Source organism: Centruroides sculpturatus, unplaced genomic scaffold, assembly GCF_000671375.1.
Source record: "Centruroides sculpturatus isolate CEXI.00-Female unplaced genomic scaffold, Cexi_2.0 scaffold952, whole genome shotgun sequence".
NCBI lineage: Eukaryota > Metazoa > Arthropoda > Arachnida > Scorpiones > Buthidae > Centruroides > Centruroides sculpturatus.
The window spans coordinates 187,296-199,408 of NW_019385087.1; the positions used below are offsets into that span (position 1 = coordinate 187,296).

At 26.3% G+C, this 12,113-nt stretch overlaps 1 protein-coding gene across 4 annotated transcripts in view; it reads left to right on the forward strand.

Annotated features, from left to right (window-relative positions):
- LOC111634499 (YTH domain-containing family protein 1-like) overlaps positions 1–12,113 on the forward strand; it is a 116,038-nt gene that overhangs the window by 97,633 nt on the left and 6,292 nt on the right. For all 4 annotated transcript variants that reach the window (XM_023379294.1, XM_023379291.1, XM_023379292.1 and 1 more), the window contains one exon: positions 11,621–11,680. In XM_023379294.1, the coding sequence (XP_023235062.1) occupies positions 11,621–11,680 (60 nt within the window). The remainder of the gene's footprint in view (positions 1–11,620; positions 11,681–12,113) is intronic.

Below are 12,113 nucleotides of genomic sequence, written 5' to 3' on the forward strand. Positions count from 1 at the left end.
TTATTAATTTGGACTATTTTATACTATGTATTTTTTATTTTCATTTCTTTCTTTCATATTTTTTAGCCTAGGATTTCCAATTTAATTTCTTTTTAAAATATTCCTCTCTCTTTTGTTGATGTATACATTATATTATTTTTTTGGAGATTTTCTGTATTTCTATTGCAGTTTTTCTTTAAACTAGGTACGATACATTTATTTCTTTTTTGAGAATTTCAACATCTTGCATCATAGAAATTTGTGTTTTACAGCTTTAATATCACTTTCTTATTTATAGTTCTGTTCATTTGGAAACTCCTGAAATTACCATTTAATTTGCATTATAGTTAGATTGTTTTTTTAAGCTTAAATGTTGATTATTACTTATTATATGATTATATTTTGCAGTCTGTAGTTCTTTTCTGGTTTTATTTTCTCCTCTTTATCCTCTTCTCTGGAGTTATATATTTCTTATTATAGTGGTGATAAAAAAAAAAGATACTTCTGTTACTGATCATTGTATAATTGAATTGTAATGTAACTAAATATAAATGATTTTTATGCGGAAATTATGAGATGGGTAATGAAAGATTAGGAAAATCTTGAAATTATCTTTTAAATTTCTAATAGAAGGAAATAATTATTAAAAATAAAAAAAATATATTTACACTTTTGGAATTTTTATTGATAAGTTAATTAAACTGACTCAAATGCTAATGAATGTATAAAATAAAAGCTCAAGTAATTCCATCAGTGCAAAGTATAGTTCAAGAAAGCTAATATTGGAAAAAATATTTATAAGATAGGAGCTATCTAATAAAGAATTATCACGATTTTATTTATAATCTGGATTGTTTCTATTTGTTTTATTATTTAATTAAAAGATGAAAGAGGATAAAATACATGCATCTTTATAAGTTTCTCAAATGATAATTAAATTACATTAACAGTTTTGAAATGTTCAATAAATATAAATATTATTATTTAATACTGGAGTGTAAATTAATGTAATCAAGTATTTTCTTTCATAAATTTTGCTTGGGAAATTTTTAAAAACATTATTTACTGTTTGAAAGCCATAGAAATAGAAGAAGAATCTAAATGCAGTGCAGTAGTGGATTCTCAATAATTCAAACTTCCTTAACTCTAAATTTTCAGAACTTCAAATAAAATTGAATATTGGTATTGCATTGAATTACACCTGTTGTTGTATGATATAAAATTCAAAATTTTTAGCAAAAAAGTTTTGTACCTAAAGTAACAATCTTAAATGCAAACTGATCAATCAAACCTTAATGTTTTAAAAACGGTTTTTAAATTTTTAGGTTTTGAGAATTTAAAAGCATAGCAAATGTATCTGTAATTTGACAACTTACTGAATTGACCAATCAAATTTTGGTTAAATACAATCATAAAAATTTCTTTCTAAAGTTTTAATATATCAAATTCTTCTGTAAAATATAGCCATTATAGAGATTTGATTGTTTTCGATGACTCAGTCAGTATCTCTGCCAAATTTAATGATGATTCTAAACTATAGTTCAGATTAAATTTATACAAAATAATAAGAACCTTCATAATCCACTAATGTTTACTTAGGATAGGGATGGAATTTGCAGTTTTTGTAGCATCTAGTGCAATGTGATTAACTACATAAAATGATGGTGTTTACATGTAATCAGCTCCAATTAAAAATATATTAGCAAATAGTCTACTAGAGAACCACAAACTTATAAAGTGTATTTCTTACAATTTGTCCAAGTACTTTTATGTCAGGTAAAAGGAAACAAATTACAAATGCAAAAGAACTTAATGCATTTGTAATCAGGGTTTGGCTAAATGTTCTAGAAGAAGAATGCTTTGATAAGAACATAACAATAACCTAGGAAGCTACTAAACTTTTGAGATGATTAGGGCAGATAGTAATATAAAAAACAACAAACTATAATAGAGTTCTTATAACAGCTACAGAATATCCTAATTTTCCTAAAATGATTAGATGATAAATAAGGTTTTAAGGTTGAAAATTTGACATATTTTTTGTAAGTTCTACATTTAAATTTCATACAAAAAATTACAATTTATATTCTTTATATCGTTACAATAGCAACATCTGGAGTAAATTTATTTTAAAATGCATTCATGTTTGGTTTTATTAGTAACATGTTAATTTTCCTAGTTTGTAAACATGCACTCCTTGACTTGTGTTTGGAGTGATTTATATTACAAATTACTGCAAACACAAGTCTGAACATTATATATTATTATTCTATAATGAACTACCAATAATAATTTTTTAGTATTTGAATTTAATGCTGCAGTTTCTGTGANTAACTGTTTTGAATTCACAGTAATTTTTTAAAAATAAATTCTAACAGAAAAATAATTTTCCACGAGATTAAAGAAAAACTATTATTGATTCTTGTTTGCAGTGTTAGGTCATTGACATGTGCCAAATATTAGAAATTGAAGCATTAAATTTATAGATTATGTAGATGTACCATACAAATGAAAAAATTATTTGTAATAAATGTTAATCAAATTGCAATTAATCTTTTTTTCTGTGAAAATAAGCTCTTTTTATGTATGTATAGAAAAAACCTCACTTGTATGACCATCTTCAGGGTAACAGTTTCAGCAACATAAGTGAACTGATCACCTAGGTAGGGATTATGAAAAAATTGACACACAGAATTGTAATTAGTGTATTGTACTGAATCCTGCTAAAAGTTTAATAATAGATTATAAAAATAATAATAAAATATAAAATCCTCATAATACTGTACATTCTTTGCAATATACTGTAATTCAAACTTTCACGTTAGGCAAACTATTATCACTGAATAATAGAATATCGGAATACAAAATACATATCAGACTTTGTGTAAAATTATTGAATAAATATGTAACTGTCTCTGACAAATTAATCTCATCTCCAAACTTTAATAACAAAGTGTAAATGAAGATTTATTTTATTTGATCATTGTGTCAAAGGGATCTCAGCAAATTGAAAACTATTGCAACATAGTTCAGTTTCCTTGTTTAAAGAGTTTTAAACAGTATTTGAGTTTTCTTGTTTGGTTAACCATGTAAATGGGGATAAATGTCATTTAAGAGCATTCCTGTTTTGGCTCTTAAGTGAGGTATCCACCAAAATGGACATTGATTTATGTTAAAACTTATGCAGTTCTACAGAAGAATTTCAGGGCTGGCCACATAATAAAAATGGCAAAAGTTGAGGTTTTACTATTTTAATGACTCTGTTGTATAAAATTTGATTTTCAGCACCTGTTCAGTTTTATACTAAATCAAATATCTAATTGCCATGTTTATTGGGCTATATCTGATTTCTAACTTAGTTAATTAGCTGTATAATTTGTTTAAAGGTAGGCAGTTAAGCCATCATCATGTATCAGTATTAATAATTAGAGATTATTTCAAAGTAAATATAATCTCTAGTAATTTAGAATAATCTGGAGATTAAGTCATTGGATTATTTGAAACATTTAAACAAATAGTAGACAATTTGTCTACTATTTGTTTAAATGTTCAGGTGATGCTATTTATAATCATCTGGTGTTAAGATGTTTATTATATATACATAAATTGCTTACCTTTAGGCAAATTACAAATTTAATTAGATCAGTAACTCAACAAATCTGGCAGTTAGGTACTTTGTTTAATATTAATAAATTGAGCTATAAGATCATTTATGTATATAAGTTAGATTGGTTCTGAGTAAAATATTAATGCCAAACGAATTCCATAATTCAATAAATTTTGATATTTCTATTAAATAACTAATATAAATAAATGATAAAAATTAAATTTACTGGAAAATAGAGTTATGAATACGTTTATTAAAATTAACAGTATAAATAGAAGAAATAACCAGAAGTAACAGAATTTTTTGAGAAAATGTAACTATAGGTATGAATTAAATTTTTGAGTGAATGAATTTAAAATCTAATGTAAATTAATATAAAACAAAATTATTTTGGTATTATATTTTATGCAAAAGCTTTAGATCTCACTGAGAATAAATACCAGTAAACAATCATTATATGCTTAATTCAAGTTTCCATGAGACCATACAAACATGGCAGGCATATAATTAGTGACCCAGGAAATGCTTTTGCATTGTTACATAACCTCATTTGATCCTCCAGCAAAACAATTAATTCATAACTAAACTATTACCATATTTTTGCAGAATGACTGGCATGCTGCATAAAAAGGGGGAGATCAGCATGCTGGTTAAACTCCAACTAAAGTATAAAATTAATCAATCTAACAAAATTAGTTGTTAATTAAATTGTAAAGAAAACATTCTTCCAAGTACAATGAAATAACATTGTAATTTGACTAGCTTAAAATTATGAAAAGAGTTTTCATTTACAAGACAATAAAACAATTAATAAACAAAACTTACTCTAACACCTTGTAAACATGCAGCCAAATTTATTAACTTCCTAACGTTTTTGGTCATGTTAAAAGACCTTTATCAAGAAAAAAACTTAAAAATTCGAACACGGTACATTTGCATAAATGAATAGGTTTTTCTATTCGTTTATGCAAATCGATAACCTTTATGCAAATTTTCTAACAATGTAAAATACTTTTGGAATTTTATTCAGAATTCCAAAAGTATTTTACATCGTTAGAAAAAAGACATCGTTAGAAATGAAGAAATGAAACAAGTAATGTGTCGTTTTTGATGTAATATGACAGTTTAACAGTTTTAGAATAAAAACTTGTTTGCATTTTAATGACAGTTTAAGTGAGGTTATATATCCCCTCATAACCTCACTTAAACCGGCTCGACATTCCCCAGGATAAATCGGCATGCTGGCTTTTACCATATGGAAATATCTGATTTCATGGTCTCCCCGGATAGATCAGCATATCAGTCATTTCGCAAAAATGCGGTAAATGGATTTTCTGGCCCAAAGGTTAGGAATCAAGCATACTAGAAAACAGTAGTCAATTTGTATCATAATATGACTGTAAATTTGAAAAAAAAATGTGAAGTCGCTACATTAGTGGTTTTGGAGCATCTCCCAAACAATAGACTGGTGATCATGAGCATCCATGCTTAAAGTAGGATTTGAAAATGCTGTTTGTTAAGCTAGAAACAATGTCAACATTCAGTATGGTTGATAGTAACTTCTAATATCCTTTCTCAAACTTTCAAGGAATACAATGGTGGTGTTGCCTGTTTTTTACCAATTATAAAGGCTCTCATGGTTTTATTATATTAAAATTTTATTTCACCCATTATTCACATTATATGTTTGTCATCTGTGTGGCTGGCCTTTAAGAATATANTAGTGGTGCCTCAAACTTCAAATTTAATTCATTCAGAAGACCATTCAATTTCTGGATTGTTCAAAGTCTGAATAAATTTTCCCATTTTCATATAATTTAACAGCAAATACACATAATTTAAGGTAAAAATAACACAATTAAATGCCATAAAAAATAAATTACATATTTTATTTGCTGTTTTCATGTTTTAAATACTATATAATAAAATGAAAATAACATTTACTGTATCTTAGTGAGGAACGGTGGTGATCCATTTCTTAGGTCAGTATGCAGCTGGCTTGGTATTTTCACAAAATCCTCTCTGAGATGATATCACTAGATGATTGCTTATTTATCCACACTAAGAGGAACTTTTCCATCTCCGTAATAACGTGATCTCTTGGAGGTCAGTATTATCATGTCTTTAGCCACATTTGCTGCTTTATTGCTTCCTTGTTCTTAAGAATAGTGCTTACCGTCAACTTTGGCATCTTAAATGTGGCTGCCAGATCTGACACACACATACTGCTTTCATTCTCCACTATAAGTTTCTTTTTTACCTCAATTGTTGGTACTACAATCTTCCTCTTAGGCTTTGTTGTTTCCACACACTAGTTGGATGCTATGGTTAAATAAGTAGGGGTTATGTATATAAATAAATAAATACACCAAAAACAAAGTGAAAAAAGCACTGAAAACTTACGAATGTAATGCAAGAGGTGATTTCACAGATCGAGAGACGAATTGAGTGCACAACAGTTCAAATGTAGAAGCATCATTCAAACTCAAGATCATATTTTTCTTAAATTTAGTGTTCAAACTCTGGAAATTAAAGTTAGTCATTTGGAGTATGAGGTATAATACCTACGTATGTGTCTTATTTGATAATCATATTGCATTATTAATTTGGACTATTTTATACTGTATGGACATTAATTTTATTAAACAAATTTGCCATTAGACCTAAACAAACATTTTGTAAAAAAGAATAATTAGATGATTTTAGTTAATATCAGTTAGTTTAGAAGAAAATAAGAGAGAGGTTAAATTAGAACTTGTATCACATAACTTGTAAACTAACAAATTGCCCAATTCCAGTGACAAATGAATTTAATATTAAATTTTGTATAGCACATCAATAAGCCAATAAAATTGGTAGTATATAATTAAGCTTTAGTTTAGCTGGGATTTTGATGATTTCATTTTATAAATTTATAATTATTATATATAACAGTAATTATGTATGTAAGAAAATAATTTTAAGTAATTAATCAATTAATTTTTAAAAAAATAATATAAAGTTCAAGCATAATTCAAAATTAGCAGCATCCCTCTGAGTACTGTGGATGGTCTCTACATTGCCTTATTAAAACAAAGGTAAACAAATGCCCATAAGAGATGCGAGCATTGTCCTGAAGGGATAAGGTCGTATAAAATTGAAATTAAAATTAAAATTTTTGTTGGCAGACACAGCTAAGAATCATATTACTAAACCAAAGATATATGATCATAGGAAATTAGAGTAGATGCATTTAAAACAAAGGTAAAATATTGCCCTAAGGGAGTTTAAGATCATTCCTGTAATTTGTTTGGGAGGTGTCCTGAACATGTTTTTAAGCCTTAACGTTAGGAACAGTCATAATATTAAGAGCACATGTTTAAAAGGACTTCTTAGTAATACAATTAAATTATTCCAATTAATCAGTTTCTCTCTGATTGATACAGAATTATAATATCTTCTAATCAATAACTGTTTTTAATGTACATTTAATGAACATTTTTTATTCAGTTATAAGCTTATACCTAAAGATTCTTAGGATAAAACACAATTAAATATGATATAAAAATTGTAGGCATTTACATTTCAAAAAATATGTAATATCAGAAGCTTCTGAAAGATTAAATTAAAAGCACAAGTTAATAATTAAAAAGTATGTATAGTCAGCCCTCCATATCTATGCTTTCAACCAACTGCAGGTTGAAAATATTTGAAAAAATTCCAAAAAGTTTCAGGAAGCAAAAGTTTAATTTGCTTGTGTTTTAATCTATGTATTTGCTTTCATTTAATGACCTGAAAGAGAATCTGTAAGTGTTGAAGGAAAGAAAATGTTATGTTGTTATTGATATTTTACTATATAGTTAAGCATTCAATGGTTTCATCTGTACATGTTTAGTATGAATATGTATGGACGTTTTTCCTTGTCATTATCCCTAAACAATACAGTATACCAACTATTAGCAACATTATTATTATTATAATTAGAGACAATTCAAAATATACAGAAGGATGTGTTTAGGTTACATGCAAATATTAAGCTATTTTTTATAAGGGATTTGAACATGTGCAAGTTTTAGTATAGTGGGGGAATCCTGAAACCAATTTCCTGTGGACACCAAGTGACAACTGTATACATTTTATCAAACAAAACTCAAGTGCTTTTAAGCCAGAAGAAACCAATTGTGCTACAAGTGTTTTAAACTATTCCAATAACTTATATATTTTTCATTAATATGTAATATTGTTGAAAAAACCAGTTATTTGGCATTATTTGGAAATTATTGATATTTATTCTTTATCATCAGCTTTCAGCTTATTATGAAAAATAAAGTTTAAAATTTGCAAATAAATTCATTTATTGTTTTTAACGTTAAAATTATAAGTATCTGAAGAAATTAAATATTTCTTAACATTTTTTAAATTTTGAAAATAGTAATCTAATTGAAATTATGTAGTGTTAGATTCATTACTTTTTACAACTCGTGTGTAATTTTTTGCTTATAAAATGTTATATTCAGCTGAAATTATTTTTGAAAGTGAATGGCAGGTTATTCAAACTTTTAAAATGGTTTTTTAAAGAGATTGATAGCAATTTCCATTGTTTTAGATGTATTCATATTTATTATTTTTGCATTAATACAACAAACTTTGCACCTGATAATGCTTGAGATGCATCAAAGCTCTAGATGGGATTGGAAGTGACTGAAAGGATATAAAATAAAACAAATACAGTATAAAAAGAATAGTAGCATGAAGTACAAAGAATGATTTTTGAAGTGTTTAGCCTGTGAATTGGATCACAGGATCATATAGTACTCTATGGGAGTGTATATTTCAATTTCTTGAAATATATGATAATTAATTTAGTTTGCAAAAAATTCTTTAATGTAAGTTACAGGTTTTAGTTCAAATATCTAAAACACCAGTTTAAATTTTAATTATTTTTTCAGTTCTATTAATTATNTTACTGGAAAATAGAGTTATGAATACGTTTATTAAAATTAACAGTATAAATAGAAGAAATAACCAGAAGTAACAGAATTTTTTGAGAAAATGTAACTATAGGTATGAATTAAATTTTTGAGTGAATGAATTTAAAATCTAATGTAAATTAATATAAAACAAAATTATTTTGGTATTATATTTTATGCAAAAGCTTTAGATCTCACTGAGAATAAATACCAGTAAACAATCATTATATGCTTAATTCAAGTTTCCATGAGACCATACAAACATGGCAGGCATATAATTAGTGACCCAGGAAATGCTTTTGCATTGTTACATAACCTCATTTGATCCTCCAGCAAAACAATTAATTCATAACTAAACTATTACCATATTTTTGCAGAATGACTGGCATGCTGCATAAAAAGGGGGAGATCAGCATGCTGGTTAAACTCCAACTAAAGTATAAAATTAATCAATCTAACAAAATTAGTTGTTAATTAAATTGTAAAGAAAACATTCTTCCAAGTACAATGAAATAACATTGTAATTTGACTAGCTTAAAATTATGAAAAGAGTTTTCATTTACAAGACAATAAAACAATTAATAAACAAAACTTACTCTAACACCTTGTAAACATGCAGCCAAATTTATTAACTTCCTAACGTTTTTGGTCATGTTAAAAGACCTTTATCAAGAAAAAAACTTAAAAATTCGAACACGGTACATTTGCATAAATGAATAGGTTTTTCTATTCGTTTATGCAAATCGATAACCTTTATGCAAATTTTCTAACAATGTAAAATACTTTTGGAATTTTATTCAGAATTCCAAAAGTATTTTACATCGTTAGAAAAAAGACATCGTTAGAAATGAAGAAATGAAACAAGTAATGTGTCGTTTTTGATGTAATATGACAGTTTAACAGTTTTAGAATAAAAACTTGTTTGCATTTTAATGACAGTTTAAGTGAGGTTATATATCCCCTCATAACCTCACTTAAACCGGCTCGACATTCCCCAGGATAAATCGGCATGCTGGCTTTTACCATATGGAAATATCTGATTTCATGGTCTCCCCGGATAGATCAGCATATCAGTCATTTCGCAAAAATGCGGTAAATGGATTTTCTGGCCCAAAGGTTAGGAATCAAGCATACTAGAAAACAGTAGTCAATTTGTATCATAATATGACTGTAAATTTGAAAAAAAAATGTGAAGTCGCTACATTAGTGGTTTTGGAGCATCTCCCAAACAATAGACTGGTGATCATGAGCATCCATGCTTAAAGTAGGATTTGAAAATGCTGTTTGTTAAGCTAGAAACAATGTCAACATTCAGTATGGTTGATAGTAACTTCTAATATCCTTTCTCAAACTTTCAAGGAATACAATGGTGGTGTTGCCTGTTTTTTACCAATTATAAAGGCTCTCATGGTTTTATTATATTAAAATTTTATTTCACCCATTATTCACATTATATGTTTGTCATCTGTGTGGCTGGCCTTTAAGAATATAGTAGACAAAATGTGTACATTCATTAAAATACAAAAAAAATTATAAATATCCATAAATATTTATTTATGGATATTTATTTATGGATATGGACTATAATATGGTTTTACATTATTAAATTATAAATATCCATAAATATTTAAATTTATGGATATTTAAATTATAAATATCCATAAATAAATATTTATGGATATTTATAATTTAATAATGTAAAACCATATTATAGTAAAGTTCTAAAATTATTTCCTTTAGCATCATCTATTGTTAAGCAGTTCCTTTTGTGTAAATAGTTTTGGTGCATTACAATCAAATTGTAATGCATCAAAACTTTGTGTGTACATGTCCATGTATACATCCTAAGCATTACATATTTTTACTATTTTCAATATATTTTACACACTAAATATATGATTTTTATTTATTTAGTTCACATTTTCGTGTTTGATATTGGTATAATGAGAAAGAATGGGTAATAAAGATATAAATATGTATTGTTATTGAAATATTTCCATTAACTTTGCTTTTATATCATAATTTACATATTGACATACTTATGTAACATTTTGCTATATATATGCTAAGTTCTTTATTGAGATTTTGTGTAGGAATTGTTACTATACTACATACTTTGCTTCTGAATCTGTAGTTAGACTGAATAGTGATCAAAGAATTATTGAGGTAATGCAACAATGATAAATAATTATTAAAATATGATTTTGAAACTGATTTAAATCTTTGAAATCATCTAGGAATGTATTTTCAGTACTCATTTAAAATATCAAATAAATTATTGATCTATAAATCTTACACAGCTGAAATACAAATAAGGACAAATAATTTGGTAACATTTGATATAAATTAATAATATAAATGTTATTTTAATATATACTATTATTTATCAATGATTTTAATTATAGTTTTAATGATTTGATGACAGAATATTTACCATCAAATTTATTTTAACTTTAAAATAAGTTTTTTTTTAAATGTGATAAATATATATACATAAGTGCAATTTTATTTAGTTAATTAAATTTGTATAGCTTATTTTTTGAATTTTTTTTTAAATTTTATGCAAGTATTTGAGTAATAGGTCTGCCTGTGTTTGGAATTATTTGAGTTTTAAATGATAAAAATTCCAAAATTTAACATTCCTGTTATTTAAAAGGAATGTTATTGCAAAAAATAAATAACAGTGATGCACAAAACAGCAGTACCTAACCAAAAACAGTGTATAAAACAACAAAGCAGCGTAAGTACTTTACCTTCAGTGTAGAAAGCTTCTTCGGATACAACTTTTACATATAAACATAAGTAAAAAAAGTTTTCATATCAAGTACTTTCTATAAGGTGACATGTTCTAGTGATAGTTTTTCCTTCAGATACTGTGGTTTGTTGTATAAGAACCGTATATTTTGCATTGTATTGTACAAAGTTTTTATTTATTGTAGGTAAAAATACTTGTGCTGCTTCAATATAGTTTTATGTACTGTTTTTGTTACAAGCATTATAATTTTTGTACATTTATAATAAACACAGTGAGAACACTCAAATATGTTATTTTTATAAATATTTCACTATATTATTTATTTGACAGATTCATCAATCCAGCAGAATCGCCTTTCAGAAAATCAATCTTCAACCATGCTTTATAAAGGTAAAAAATATTGTAATTTTATTCTTTTATTGAATTTATGCTTGTGATATTAATTTTAAGTTATTGGATAACAAATATGAAATTAAAAACTTACAAAGAATTCTCTCCATCCTTTAATTCACTCAACTGCATTAGGAGTTTCTGTTTCTTATATAAGTAGATCTTCATCCTCATCACCCAAGCTTTGTTCACATGAATTAAGCAAATGTTTTATATTCAGATTCTGGTTTGCTTCGTAATAAATATTGATCATGTGTAACATTTTTTAATTTGAAAATTGTAATAAGAATTTTTGAATTTGAACTTCCTATCTAGTCAAAATATTAGTTATATCTAATTTAAATTTACACTGTTATGCTTTATTTCAAATGCTTGTTTTATTGTAAAGTCTGAAATTAAAAAATGGACAAAATAAATCTTCAATTTTATATAT